The following is a 16,152-nucleotide window of genomic DNA, read 5'->3' as shown; positions in this document are numbered from 1 at the left end:
AACAAAGCATTTAATCCAGGGGAAATGACTACCAGAGACTTATTCCAGTCAGAGAACGGGAATTCCTCTCAGTTCAACCTCTTTCAGCCTTCCTGTCTCACCTAAGGGGAACTAAAACATAGGCTACATGGGTTAGGGATTGAAGGAAATAGATTGGGAATGCTGCAAAGAAAAAATGGAATAGGGACAAGGGGGGGAAAAAAGAAAACAGAAGAGAAAACTATACCAGTGGAGAAACACTCATATAGGTCACAGCCCCAAGACATTGCCAATTAAAAGAACAAAATTTAATCAGAATATTTTAGAACAGTCCCCCCGTACTTTACCATGCTATCAACAGAGCTCCAGTATAATAACAGAAGATTATAGCTAGAAGAGCTGCAAGACAGAGAGTCTCTGAGGAATAGTATACGCAGATGTCCAAAGCCAAGAGTGGAGATAAAAACAAAGATACTAGGGAAATTTGAAGCCTCTGGCACCTATAGTTACAAAAATCATTAAACACAGCCCAGTTCCTCACCAGATTAACATAAATCCTTACATTAAAGGACTCTGTACCTCAGTTCCTATCACCCAGTAAAACATGTCTGACTTTCAATAAAAAATTACAAGGTGTTCCACAAGGCAAGAAAATAACACAGTCTGAAGAGACAAAGCAATCATCAGAGTCAACTCAAATATGACATAGATTTTGGAATTATCAGATAGGAAATTTAAATAACTATGAATAATATGTTAAGGGATCTAATAGAAAAAGTAAACAACATGCAAGAACAGATGGGTAATATAAGCAGAGAGATGAAAACTCTAAGAAGGAATCAAAAGAAATGCTAGAAATCAAAAACACTGTAACAGAGATGAAGAATGGTATTTTATGGGCTCATCAGTAGACTTACCACAGCTGAGGAAAGAATTAGCGAGCTGGAAGATAGAAACTCCCTAAACTGAAGTGCAAAGAGAAAAAAAAAAAGAATGGAAAAAAATCAAGAACTCAGACAATTTCAAAAGGAGTTAACATACATGTAATTGGAATAACAAAGGAGAAGAAAGAGTAAATAGAGCACAAGAAATATTCTCCAATAAAGGAAGCAAGCCTCCTGGGAGAAATGGCTGATTCAAAGGCTGGGGTAGGAAATATGCAAGATGAACCTGGAGCATCTTGTAGTGTCAAGAAGGAAGGAAATACTCAAGGAATATAACAACACCACCCCACAATGGCAGAAGTGTGCCAAGGGGACAGATGAGCCAACTAAAACAGCTCCCAATAGCCAAAGCTGGAACAATTTGAGCCATAGAGTAAATAGGTAATATTTGATTATAATACAATGTATAAAGTAAATATAGAGTCCACACTTTATAAATAAATGAACAGGAGAAATACATAAATCTATCATGCAGAAAAATTCCAAGTAATTATGTAGATACTCCTAGTACATACAGTAAGCGGTGTATGACTCCCATTCCTTAGGTGTGGGCTGCACACAGTGGCTTCCTTCCAAAGAGTACACTAGGGGCGGGTGGTGAAATCATTTAACAGTTTAATAAATCTGACAAATACTACCTCTGCCAGTGATCAAGGTTAATATCAACAAAGATAAGTCACGTTGATAGCATGTACCTTTGATATGATGTAAAGAGAATGGTGCTTTGTCTCTGTTGTCTTCCTCCCCCAAACATGTAACCCCAGTCTAAACAGGAGAAAAACATCAGACAAATACCAAAAGAGGGGCATTCTATAAAACAGGTGAGCAGAGAACTCCTCAAAACTGTCAGGATTATCAAAAACAAGGAAAGTTTGAAAAACTGTCACAGCCAAGAGGAGCCTCAGGAGACATGATGACTGAATGCAATCTGGTACCCTGGACAAGATCTTGAAACAGAAAAAGATATTAGGTAACAACCAAGTATCTTAATAAATATAGACTTGGCTAATAATAATGTATCAATATTGTTTCATTAATAGAGACAAGTATTCTATACTAATGATGTTAAGAATAGAGGAAACAGGGGGCCAGCCCAGTGGTGTAGAGATTAAGTTTGCATGTTCAGCTTCAGCAGCCTGGGGTTCGTCAGTTCAGATCCTGGGTGTGGACCTATGCATCACTTATCAAGCCATGCTGTGGAAGGTATCCTACATGTAAAAATAGAGGAAGATGGGCACGGATGTTAGCTCAGGACCAATCTTCCTCAGCAAAAAGAAGAGGATTGGCAGAGGATGTTAGCTCAGGGCTAATCTTCCCCCCCCCTCCAAAAAAAAGGAATAGAGGAAACAGGATGTGGGGTATATAGGAACTCTTTTTTTTATCTTTGCAACATTCTTATAAATAGAAAACTATTCTTAAATCAAAGTTTATTAAAAAAAAAAAAAAAGAACAACTAACAAGGAAGCCTTAATGTAGTTGGATATTTGGGAACTGATTTGTTTTAGTACATCTACCACTGCAACAAAAATTGTTGCATGTACAAATACAACAGAACAACTTTTGATTCATTTCATCTATTTCATAAATAAATGAATACATATATATCCCAAGCATCTATAATAAACTGGCTCTCTTCCAGGTATTGATGAAGTTCCCTGTTCTTGTGGTACTTAGAGTTTAGTGGTGGAAACATATACTAACCAGTAAATTCAGAAATAAATCTATAATTACAGATTGGCAAATACTATGGAAGAAAGCAACATGGTAACAAGATTTAATGGGGAGGCCTCATTGAGTCTGCAGCCTCTGGGAAAGTCCTTAATAGTGTCAAAGCATGAGTATTTAGAGAAATGGTAGAAGAATGCTTCTGAAGAATAGAATTTGCAAAGGGCCTTTGATGGGAGGCACATGGCAAGTTCAAGGAACTAAAAAACGACTGATAGGTCTATGGAGAGCAAGGAGATAATAGTTCAAGACCAAGCTAGACAGATAAATGGGGGACAAATCATGAGGGCAGTGGAGGCCATTTGAGAAATATTCATATTTTTTCCCAAGATCAATAACAAGTGATTGTTTGTACCTGGGATGATGGATGATAACATGAACAGATTATCATTTTTAAAAGACTACGTAGATTGCACTGTGGAGAAGAGACTGAAGGATAGTAAGAGTTGGTATGCAGGGAGCAAGGGATGAAGAAATCAGTGAGAAAACTATGTCCAGGCAACAAGATGACGTGTGGCTATCCAAGCAGTGCAACTGAGGTGAGGTGTCAAGAAGACTCCAAATTTTCTGGCTTATGCCGCTGGACCAGATATTTTTATTCCCAAAGATGTAGATCACTGGAGAAGTGTCAAATGAGGAAGGGATGTTAATATCATGATTTTTGATGTGCTATGCTTGAAGATGCTTTTGAGACATTCCAAGGGGGATGTCAGGTGGGCAGCTGGATACTTAAGTCTGGATTTGCTCTGGAAATAAAAATTGAGAAGTCATCAGCCTGTAGATAATAAACGAAGCTATGGAAGTAGTGAGACAATGAAAAGATAAGAGAATATGGAATTATTTTTCTCAGATGCTATCTTTCTGAAAGGCTGGGACAGATGAAGTGATAATCACCTTGTTTTTGAGAACCATTGCTTGAGATTCTTCCGGAGCCAGTCAAAATTCTAGTCACTCAAAAAAAATTGAATTGCAGCTACGTTACGACAAGGCCAGTGGTTTCCTATTGTTTCTACTCTTTTGAATTGTTTGTTTCTTCTATGTATCCCTAGCTTTGAAATATTTACCTGTTGAAACAAACCTTAATTATTAAATGATAACAAACATCTTCATTTGAACTTAATCAGTGAAATCTCTCTAAGCCTCAGTACACTCGTGTGTAGAATGGGGATGGTACTATATACTTTAGCATAGTTATGAGAACAAAAATGAAACAAGGAAGTCAAAAGTAGAATAACACTCAAGGATAAAATGACACAATATTCGTAAAGCGCTTGGCTCAGTTCTTGAAAAACAACAGTTAGTTTACGTTTTCTTTCCTTCCAAACACCTCATTTTATAGAGGAAAAATATTCTAATCCAAACTTCAGAGCTAATTAGTAGCACAACCAGAATTGGAGCCCAGTAGACTAGACTGCTCCTCTGTTGCTAATTATAGCAAATGCCCTTGCCGAGTGTGTGCTCCCCTAGGAGGATGGGTGTGTTTTGCAGTTGTGAGAATATATGTGCTTCTACCAAGTTCTGATGTGCAGATTGTACATCTCTAAAGGCAACGTGGAAGGGGCTTTGCTTGACCATCATCTTGAAATGTGAGCTGTTTGTTCAATACACACTGGCATTAATTACATAGTAATTAAGTGTTCCTTTTCTCTAAGGATTCACACAGTTTATACTCAGGGAACAGAAATGAATACAATACAATACAGAATGAAAACGGAAATGAGGAGAGGAATGGACATGCATTGGCATAGCAAACACAACAAAAGAGAAAAAGTGGAATCATAATCACGAAGGCAGAAAAAGAGGAAACAGTGAACAAGGTTGGTAAGGGGCTGAGTTAAGATGGCAACCCAGTTCTTCCGGCTGGTATATCTGGACTTCTGCCTCTGACACTCCACTTCTTCCTGCCTGGGTTTCTCCTCGCTCCTTCCTTGTTCTCCCTGAACAGGTCCTGAATGCTCCTGTTACTCTCTGACTAAGCTTTGCAGCTGGAGGCAGGCTTTGTCAACAGGGCTGGAAGGGTGCAGAAAACAGATGCTAGAATATTAATTAAACACTCTGCTTCATTCAGAAATTCAGGCTCACAACCACCCTGTTTTCTTTCACTGCGGGGGCAACAAATCCAAACTGAGGCAGAGACATTGTTTTCAGAGCAGGCATAAGTATACCGGGTAATGTCAGTGCTACCAACTAACTTAGTAACTGTGTCATTTTTATCTTCCTTTCCTCAATATTTATACAATAATCAGTGCTTTTCTCTTGCATTTATAATCTAAACCAGGAGAATAAATTAACAAGAAAGTAATTTCTGTAACACAAACTTTTAATGTACCTTGCTTATTTAAGCCTGAGCAAATCAAAGAGGTAAATATTTTATTTATCCCTTTTTACAGGAGGGAAAATTGAGTCAAAGAGTTTAAGGTTTGCTAGTAGTCACTCAACTAGAAAGCAGTAGAAAATCTGGGGTTCTATTTCAGATATCTGTAACTTTTACAACTGTATCCAGCTGGCAGGGCTGGAGCCAGAGCACAGGTGTTCTATTTGAAGTTGACTGCTTTTCCACTAAAATGCAAGAAATTAATTAGCAATTAGGAATTAAAACAGAAAGGGGGACCAAGCTTTAGTGCTTTGCTCCAAGTGCTAGCGAGTCTTCTAGAGCTATGCACAGAAGTGGGAACCAGGCATCATTTGTCATTTTACTTTACCTGAGAAAGGGACATCTGATTACAAAAACTCTCAAGATTTCAGTGAAGGTATAAATGTACAGCTGTGAAATACTAACATCGATAGTCTAAAGTTGTGTGATTTTTCGTTGTGGAGTTGAAACCCTTTTTATTTACCTCCACAGGCCATGATGACCCACAGACCGGCACTGGCTTAGTAGGTTACAAGGTGGCAACAGAGAAGTGACTCCAAGGAAACGGCATTGCACATGGATTAGGGATCCAGGCCTTGACCTATGCATACGACTAGCTTAGAATTCCCTCCTGAGGGAGGCCAGTGAGTCCCTGTGAAGTGTCTCTGAGAATGCTGAGTCTTACCCAGATAGCTCACCTTTCCAGCAGGCAAGTGGGGCAGAGAGGAGCTGAGGGAAGAGATACTGTACATCCTGCTGTGAACACAGGAGAGCCCTCCAGGATGAACAGACGAAAGAGCAAAATCCAACTTCAACCTCTTGGAAGCCAACACTTACACAAGGAGTCCTAATTTCAGCCCTGGGATTTGGGGGCAAGAAAAGAAGCCAGAAACACAAAACCTCTTCTTAAGAAACCTGGTATTCAAATTCCTGGTATTGATTTTTCAAGAGGTGAGGATCATCTCTGTAAGCCCCAGTTTACTTATCTGTAAAATATGGATAATAACAAACTTCAAAGGGCTGTGAGATATACATGAGATCAGGTGTGCAGTACACCTAGGACAGCACCAACGCACAGTAAGCACCCAACAGTGCTTGGTTGTTGCTGTTATTCTCGCACACAGCTTAACGTGAGGAGACAGCTTTAATTCCCTCAGACCAGAGGATTTCAATTTCTGCTTCTTTGGAATTTTGGTGTACCACGAGCAGGATGGAGGTGTCCTAACAATTAAATATGTCAGTGAATTTTACTTCTCATTTTTTATAGAAAATACATGAATGGAGAGTGAACAAAATGTAGGTTAGCTTCATAGATTCTGGAGGTACATATTAGATTCACATTCTGATGGTGATACTTAATAGTTGTGCAGACTTGGGCAAGTCACTTGAGCTCTTTGTGCTTCAGTTTCCTTATCAGTAAAAGGGCAATTATCATATGTTATGGGTTGAATTGTGTCCCCTGAAAATTTATATGTTGAAGTCCTCAGAAAGCGACTGTAGTTGGAGATACAGTCTTTAAAGAGGTGATCAAGTTAAAATGAGATGCCTAGGGTGGGCTCTAATCCGAGATGACTGGCACCCTTGTAAGAAGAAGAAATTTGGACACAGGCAGGTACGGAGGGGAGACCATGTGAAGACACAGGGAGAAGAGGAATATGTAGAAGCCAAGAAGAGTGGCCTCAAAAGACACCAACCCCGCCAACACCTTGATCTTGAATTTCTAGCCTCCAGAATTGCAAGAAAATAAATTTCTGTCTTTTATGTGGAAACTTGGCAAGTCCAAAATCTGCAGCATAGGCAGGCAGGCTGAAGACTCAGAGAAGAGTTGCTGTTGAAGTCTGAAGGCAGTCTGCTGGCAGATTTCCTTCTTGCTTGGGGAGGTCAGTTTTTTCCTATTAAGGCCTTCAATAGATTGAATGAAGCTTACCCACATTATGGAGGGTAATCTGCTTTGCTCAAAGTTGAATTTAAATGTCAATATCATCTAGAAAATACCTTCACAGAAACCACTAGAATAATGTTTGACCAATTGTCTGGGTACCATGGCCTAGCCAAGGTGAACATAAAATTAACTATCACAGGTAGTGTCAAGTAACGCATTTCATTGTAGATGACACTTGAACCTAAGTTTTAAAAAGTGAATAGCAGAAATTTGGGCAAAGAAACAGAAGGGAAAGAGCAGTCTAGGAAGAGGAAAGCACAAGCATGAAGAAATAGAGTTATGTTTTGGGGTCTTGAAAGTAGTTGAGAAAGGCTGATCATGTAGGGCCTTTCTACACATTATCAAAGGTAAAAAGCCTGAATATTATTCTGAAATCTGAGGAGCCATTGGAGGATTTTAAGCAAGGGACTGAAACAATCATGTTTAATTAACACATAATTAAATGAACCAACAGCTGAATTTGGGGGCCCAAAGGAAGTAACTCATTAATAGATACCCGACCTACTTGTGGACCACTGGAAAGATTTAGGACGTCCCTCTGGTTTTGAAATAACAATGTCTCAGTAGCTCCTTTTCTTCATGTTCCTGGCTAACTATAGAACTCACTGAAGGAGTATTAAAAGTGTTGAAAAACAACACTTTTAAAAGAAATGAACACTTTAAGAGCATAGATTGTCAGGGATGGGTAGCTGCAAATGCAAAGCCTGTTATAAAGCTAAGAAATTCAACTGGGACCAACCTCAATTGACTATCATTTCAAATCTATACTCTACAACTTCTTAGCTTAGTTTTGGAAAGGGCAAACAAGTCCTTGGGGAATGGGTAAGTGAGTGAAAACCAGATTAAATTCACTTAAGCTAGCGATGAAACTTGAGGGAACTCAGTATCAGAATCAAAATATCAGTGATAATGAACCGAAAAGAACTGAAGAACTAGAAGTCTAAAAGAGAAAGTTTGAGAGTCTTAATTTTTCTTTTCCCATGAACACTTATTAGTATCATTCAGTGGCAAGGCACCCTGCTATGAATTGTTTTGAGAGGGGATTAAAGGCAAGCCATAGTGCTCCCCATGTGATTGTAATGTGCATCCAGATGAGAACCACTGTGTTGGGCAGAAATTGCTCTCAAATCAAATGAGCCAGGCTACACTCACAGGCCATAGCTAATAAGAGTGAATCTGGGAAAAGGGGTACCCAAGGGCCAGCCTCCCAGACAAAGGTGGGTATAAGTGAGGGGCAAGCTATTCATTTGGCTCTCAATAGATATTACTGATTGACTTTCAAATCTCCGTGCTCTTACCTGCAAAGTGGTGATAGTAAAGCTCACTTTGCCCCCTTCACTGAGTTGCCCATTTATATATTTACTAGATATTCAGTTTGTACCCACTATATATCAAGCTCCAAGGATAAATAAGAATGGTCCCTATTCTCATGAATCTCACTCCATGTTACGATAAAGAGATACCTAAAATTTCAAAGCAAAGTAAAGGATGCTCCTGGAGGCATGTGCATGGAACCTATGGGATTGCAGCAGGAGCAGCTAACCAACTGTTGGAGTCAAGGGGAGATTCACAGCAGGGATGGTATTTAAACTGATGATGGAGAAGTCATTGCATTCAAAACACAGACCCATGGGGAGCCTGGGCACTGATGTAATTGAAAAATGAAAGTGATTTGTTGTGTCAGAATGGAATGTAGAGTAGTGCAAGATCAATAGGAAGTGAGACCAGAAAGGTAAGAAGGGTCAGATTGTGAAAGACCTTCTACATAGCAAGGCAGGGGCGGGGGTGGGGATAGGGAGTATGGTAGTTTGGACTTCAGCCTGAGAGTTAATTTGCCACCTAAATACTTCAGACAAGGAGTGACCATGATTGAATTTGAATTTTAGAAATATGATTATTGTGGATATGTCCATTACAATATATGTTATATTAAATAATAATAAATCAACATGTATTACTTCCATCTGTTGGAGTTCATAGTATATCAGTGGACCAGTAGTGAATAAAGCAACTTCCACATATGCAGACAACTATTAGCTTTCTAAAGATGGCTATGCTGCCCCTCTTCCTTATGAGATTTCTCTTCGTCACTTCCTACTATTCGTCAGAGTGATGTTTCTGAGACTCACAAAATAATGAAAACAGCTAGTCAATTCAGTAATAATTTCCATTTATTAGATAGTTATGTATCTAGTACTATGCTGGGGATTTTCACATATATCATCAGAATATTTCTCCAACTGCAAGACTGCAAGAGAGGTATTAGTAATAGCAGCAGTAGTGAGAGTTTGCTATATTGTGTGATATGCCGGGTACTGTTCTAAGTACTTCTCATACAGGACCTTATTTAATCCTCAAATCAATCCTATGGGGAATGTTCTATTATTATTCCTATTTTACTGATGAGAAAACTGAAGCACAAAGAGGAAAAGACACCCGAAGTTACACCCCTAGTAAGTGACAAGTGGCAGATTAGGATTCAAAATCAGTACAGTACATGTTCTTAGTCTCAGTGAAGTATTGCCACACAGCAGCATCATTAAAACACACAAGAGACAAGCAAATAAACACAAAGGGGCGTTTAACTTTTCTCAGTTCATTTAGTTAATAAATGGAGCAGCAGGAATCAACCCCAGGTTTGCTGCCCTTGGTGCTTTCCAGGACGGCAAGTGCTTCCAAATGTGTGTTTTGCAAACACACACACACACACACACACACACACTGAGTGAGCCTGTGTGACTTGCACATTTTCTAATTTAGGCAGGAAAGGAAAACAGAATGTTGGAAAAGAGCTTTTGAGTGGAAAAACCTGTGTACTTTGTATTAGAAATGAAAACTTATTTTCACTGCTAAATCCATAAAATAGAATAGTGCCTGTACACAGATAGTACTCAATAAATATTTAATAAGTAATTCTCCCAGAGGGATTCTAGAATCTGTTCCCTGGGAGTGAGAAGAATATATTATATATATATATACATGTATGTATGTGTGTATATATATATATATATATATATACACATTTTTTTAAAACATATATTCAGCAAATAATTTTTGAGTGTCTACGCATGCAGGCAAGTACAGGCAGTGTATATGGTAAAGTGAGAGATAAAATATTTCAAAAGGCAGAGTCCTTCCCCTAAGTAACTTTTAGGGAGGAAAGCTGCTTATACCATTTACATTATTTTTATATCTTTACTTTAGCCAAGGTCCTAGGACCTGTATCTGATGTGGAAAAGTGTCTTTGGGTACTACAGAGTAAAAGTCATCATTCACAGTAAAACAAGTTTAAGGTGGGCATAATTAGAGTAAATACCATTTCGCTGACCCAACTTTCCTGACATGACCACCAGACAAAACTGCGGTTTCCAAGATCCTCTCTAAATTATGCTTTTAATACCCTGTCCCTGGACCCTAAGCATCAATTTTCAATGTGACATTAGCAGCCTTACTGCTTTCCCCCAACTGTGATAGATTTCACCTGCTTATGACGGTTACAGTGGAGAGTTCATCGTACATCTATTACCTGTACAGATTGAGAACTCCTTTATTTGGAATAATTCTTTCCTCCGGACAAAAGGGTGTTACTACCATTTTGGCATAGGGTCCTTCAGACATACCTCTAACACTTTCAGCCTCACAAGGAATTGATGTGCGTCTGATGGGAATTCAGACAAGTTATGGAATTATTCCTTCACCTAGTAACCTACATCACAACCTAAAGATCCCTGCACTCGCAGCTGCACAGAAGATCTCATTCCATTCATCAATTTTCAACAATTCTCAACTGGAATTAGAATATCTTTTATTTCCCTTGTAGGCTCTAAGAGTCCTTGTTAATAAAAATCACCAAGAATCTCATTCTTCATCTTGGATCACTAACAGGACATTTGCCAACTCATCCATACTCATACCTGGCCTGCATGTCTCCTAGTTTTTGTCTCTTTTCAGAGATGGAATGAGAAAAAAGTATAGGTTAGTTTGGCGTATATAGATTTAGAAAAAGGGAGTAGTGAGAAAAGCGGGCAGACAGGAACAAAATAGCAAAACTCTATGGATGTCAGCCTAAAGCATTTGAATTTATTTCATATGTAGTGAGAATCACTGTTGCCATTTGAGAAGTTGAATGACATAGAAAAAGGTTGTGCATAGAAAGATTTATATGGAAGTGTTGCCCAAGATGGAGTTTTTGTTGGAGAAACTAGAGGCAAGGGACCAACACATACGGGGTAGTTAAATACCTAGGGCCTATATTAAAAATGTAAGACAAATCAAAGGCAATGTCTGCAAATAAAACAAGAAAGCAAAGAAGGTCACAAATGTTTGAACACCAGGAATGCCATCTGGCAGAAGGAAAATTCAGTATGAGCTCTAATGCTTCTTTCTAATCAACAGCAAATATTCTATGCATGCCTAAGAAAATTTGTGATGTGCAATCATAGAAATACATGGAACACAAATACATAAACAGCTTATGGAGCAATAATACTAATACCATTGGAAATTTAAACAAGAAAAAATCTAATGTGTTCAAGTCTAGCCTAACGAACACAGAAGATAAGGTAGAACATCCTTCAGAAAGCAAATTCAACTGGAGCTGACAACTTGACACCTTAATCACAACAAATGATTCTGACTGCTGGAAGGAAGGAGCCCACGAAAAGATCGAACAAGGACTGAAAAAGAGATGTTTTCTGTGTGTTTTTCTCTAAAAAAGTAGTTATATACCCACCTACCCATCTTTTATTTTTTCTGTAGTCAAAATCTTCATCTGCCACTATTTCCAAGTCTCTTTTCTTTTCTGCTCTTCCAATCTTCCACACCAGTTGGGAAAAATTGACAAATGTATTTCTTACAAAGGTCAGTGATCTGAATGTCACCCAATCTGAAATCAAAAATATAAATTGCCACTTCAGGCAAAGGAGAAATCTATTATTCTGTTTGTATTTGGTCCTCACTATGGGAAGAAAGATAATACAAAGGAAAGAATCCCTATCTTCTGTGATAAGGAATGATCTATAGAAAGGTGAGATATTAGTGAAACCTATTCTGAAAACAAATAATGAATAACAGAGGGCAGAAGACTAAAGGAGCAAACAGAAACCATCTCGGGAAGAGTCAGGAATATAAACCAGAGGCTCTCTGACAGTGAGAACTTTGGAATCTCTGTAAATGTCCCATGTTGTTATCACTTATTACCTATTTTCCCCAAGCGATTAAGAGTAAAATTCATGAAATAAGAAGGACCCTATTGGGAAACATCAAGGGAAACAGGAGCTATAGAGACACATTCGACTCCACAGCCAAGTAGCAGAGAGGAATTCTGAGGGATGGAATGGACATGACAACCATATTCGCAAACGGTTCCTTGGCTTGGCTGACAATCTCTCTCTCCTTTTCAAAGGTCAGAGGAACGAACTTCCTGTTTGGACCTTTCTGCCAACTGCTTATGCACCCCTAGACAGTGAGGATTAATAATTCCATTTATCCCTCATGTCCCTGAGTTCTTATGATTTCCTTGTTTCCTTTTGGAAGTTGAGCTTGCCGGAGTCAATGAGAGTTTATCATTTTCTCTTTGTGCCCAAAACATTTGAGAATCTCTAGCTCTTAAGAAAATATTACTAGATAAAATCGTTAAAAAATGTAAGAATTTCTTAGAGACCTCATTACCTAATGGATCTGGACTCAAAACATTGATGTAAGGATCAATGAAGCTTGAAAAAACCATGCACTAAACACGTATATAACATTTACTGGGGACTCATGAGGGAGCAGGGAAGAAAAAGGTATTTAACTGTTTTCTTGAGGCAGTAGAAACAAAACAGCACTTAGGACAAGTAATTTTCCTTAGAAAAAAGGAGAAAGTTTCTTAGATGCAGAAATCACGTTATGCACAAATTAATAGGATGCATATTAGGCTATGAAAGAATGCTGTCGTCTAACCCAGGAGTTGATAAATGAGTAGTCTACAGTTACTGCAGTGTTTGAAAGTTTACTATCCAAATGGGCTCAATTACAATTAGAACTGTTCTACTTGTATATGTTTTACATAATGAAATGCCACTGTTTAATTTGCTTTTACAGGGGATTCTGGCAGGACGGTGTCAAGATGGCAGTGTTGGTGGACTCTGAACTTACCTCCTCCCATGGACACAACAAACTCACAACTGTTTTTGGAACAATTACCCCTGAGAGATAACTGAAAACTGGATAAAAAGAGCCCCCACAAGGGACAGTGCTGACTGAGGTGGAAGAGGCAGAAATTCCTTTCTGGAGAGAAAAAAGCCATCTTTGAGCTGTGATACCTCACGGCCAGCCAGAAGCAATCCTAAGGTAAGAAGCTTTCCCTGGAGGAGTGGAGGATCTGATTCTGGGAGCATAACCACAATAAGCAACTTTTGGACTCAGCACAATCAAGACAAGTGTCATAATATCTGGCTTTGCTGGCTGTTAACTACAATGGAGAATACCTCCAGAAAAGCTAAGGGACATAAAGGGGAAAAAAAGCCTGCTGTTAAAGGGCTCATGTACAAATTCACCTATTTTGGAAAGCAACCAAAAATCACCAGAAAGAAAGGTGCACAGTCCATTGGTGAAAAGAGACTCACCTGATAGGCTCTGGGTGCATCTCAGTGAGAGGTGACTCCTCCTCAGGGACTGAGACATTGGCAGTAGCCATTTTTGTGACCTAGTACAAGCATGCTGACACAGATGCTGGCAGATGCCACTGGAGTTCTTACCCTGGCCTGTTAGCCCAGGGGTCTGCCCCACCCATTAGAGCACCAATTTAATCCAGCTCAGCCATGGAAGGCAGCCCACCTTAGGGACAGGACCCACCCAACAGCAAGCCCTCAGGCAACTTGTGGACCCGCAAAGACGGGGTGCCTGAAACCTCTGGAGCAGGGCAAGTGAGTCTGCTTCTGTGGGGCAGGGCATGTGCGAGGGGCAGGCCTACATTGGTGGAGTGTGTGGAGCATCTACAGTGGGGTGACTAGGTCTGCTTCAGTGGGTTGGGGCATGTGCATGGGGCAGGACCGTGTTGACAGGGTGTGTGGCCCTGTGGGTGGTAGGGCATGTCAGCTGCAGCAGACTTATGCTTCTCAAATAGCTACAAAGGGGACAAACCCCACCTTCCAGAGCTTGAAACAAGTGGGTGCTCTTGTGCCTGGGGCTGGCCCCACTCAGCTGCAGTCCTGAGAGAGCTGACAATAGCCTTACAGGAAGTCTATAGCACTTGTAAGCCCCTGTGCCTAGCAACCACTTAACAGGCCTTCTCACTTAACAGAAAAATTGCAACCAGAATGTGCTATTAGACCTTGCAGTCAGCTATGCTGGGGCTTCCCATACCTGATAAAGTGTCAGAAGGATCCATAGTAGCTACTCACAGCTGAGCATTACAACTAGGTGTCCAGGGGGACAGCCTACTCGCCATAGATACCTGCAGCAAGAGCAACCCTTCCACAAGAGAAGGACACATATAGCCCACACAGGGGACACTCCTGGAACATTTGTAACTGTTGACAAGAGGGAAGCACACTGCTGGGCCTCACAAGGCATCTCTTACGTAAGATCACCTCTCCAAGATCAGAAGATGTAGCTGACCTACCTAATATATAGATATAAGCACAAAAAATGAGACAAAATGAAGAGACAAAGAAATACATTCTAAGCAATGTCTGTACTTCCTAAAGCAATCGCTATCAAAGTTCCAATGATATTTTTTCAAAGAAATAGAACAAAGAATCCTAAAAATTATATGGAACAACAAAAGACCTTGAAAAGCCAAAGGAAGCCTGAGAAAAAAGAAGAAAGCTGGAGATATCACACTCCCTGATTTCAAAATATACTAAAAAGCTATAGTAATCAAAACAGCATGGTACTGGCACAAAAATAGACACACAAATCAATGGAACAGAATTGAGAGCCCAGAAGCAAACCCACACATCTAGGGACAGCTAATTTTCAACAAGGGGGCCAAGAACATACAATGGAGAAAGGAAAGTCTATTCCATTTATTGAGTACCATGGTATCAAGTACCATGTCTGACTGGGCAAGGGAAACAATAGACAAAATAAGCAAATGGGACTACATCAAACTAAAAAGCTTCTACCTAGCAAAGGAAACCATCAACAAAACAAAACAAAAAAACCCTAACAACTGGGAGAAGATATTTGTAAACCATTTATCTGATAAGGGGTTAATATCCAAAATATATAAAGAAGTCATACATCTCAACAACAAACACTAACAACTCAATTAAAAAGTGGGCAAAACATCTGAATAGGCATTTCTTCAAAGAAGATATAGAGATGGCCAACAGGCACGTGAAAAGATATTCAACATCACTAATTATCAGGGAAATGCAAATCAAAACTACAATGAGATATTACCTCACTCCTGTCAGAATAGCTATAATTAACAAGACAGGAAACAACAAGCGCTGGGGGGATGTGGAGAGAAGTGAGCTCTCATACATTGCTGGTGGGAGTGCAAACTGGTGCAGCCGCTACGGAAAAGATCCAGCTATTCCATTGCTGGGTATTTATCCAAAGAACATGAAGACATGAATGTGTAAAGATAAATGCACCCCTATGTTCACTGCAGCATTATTCACAATGGCTAAAACTTGGAAACAAACTAGGTGCCCAACAAGGGATGAATGGATAAAGAAGATGTGGGATATATACACAATGAAATACTACTCAGTCATAAAAAGGATGAAATCTGGCCATTTCAAAATAAGTCAGAAGGAGAAAGTGAAATACTGTATGATCTCATTCATAAATAGAAGATAACAGCAACAAACAAACACATAGAGACAGAGATTGGACTGGTGCTTATCAGAGGGGAAAGGGGGATGGAGCAAGACAAAAGGGATGATTAGGCACATGTGTATGGTGATGGATCAAGCTTAGTCTTTGTGTGGTGCACACGATGTAATCTACAAAGAAACAAGTATGATGTACACCTGAAATTTATATAATGTTATAAACCAATATTACCACAATAAAAAAAAAATAAAAACAAATAAATACAAAGAGATTCTGGACTTCCACTTTTGGATTGGCAGTAGAAAGAGCTCTGTGGACCTGTTCCCAAACCAAAAATCATAACTAGTGAAAATTATGAAAAATAATGCCAACTATTTAAAGTTTCTGAAAACTTTTCTAAAGGTGTACCACCAAAGAAACATTTATTCAAGAAAATC

General features: G+C 39.4%; 1 protein-coding gene across 2 annotated transcripts in view; it reads right to left on the bottom strand.

Annotated features, from left to right (window-relative positions):
* The window catches only part of TYR (tyrosinase), a 92,042-nt gene that overhangs the window by 13,627 nt on the left and 62,263 nt on the right, over positions 1 to 16,152 (bottom strand). Inside the window, exon 4 of one of the 2 annotated variants that reach the window (XM_046685690.1) lies at positions 5,700 to 5,860. The exons of the other annotated variant lie outside the window; for it this stretch is intronic. Coding sequence (XP_046541646.1) covers positions 5,700 to 5,860 — 161 coding nt within the window. The remainder of the gene's footprint in view (positions 1 to 5,699; positions 5,861 to 16,152) is intronic. 2 annotated transcript variants of the gene reach the window in all.

Source organism: Equus quagga, chromosome 14 (genome assembly GCF_021613505.1).
Source record: "Equus quagga isolate Etosha38 chromosome 14, UCLA_HA_Equagga_1.0, whole genome shotgun sequence".
Taxonomy (NCBI): Eukaryota; Metazoa; Chordata; class Mammalia; order Perissodactyla; family Equidae; genus Equus; species Equus quagga.
Note: the sequence above shows the minus strand (reverse complement) of the source record. Positions and strands in the feature narration are given on the sequence as shown.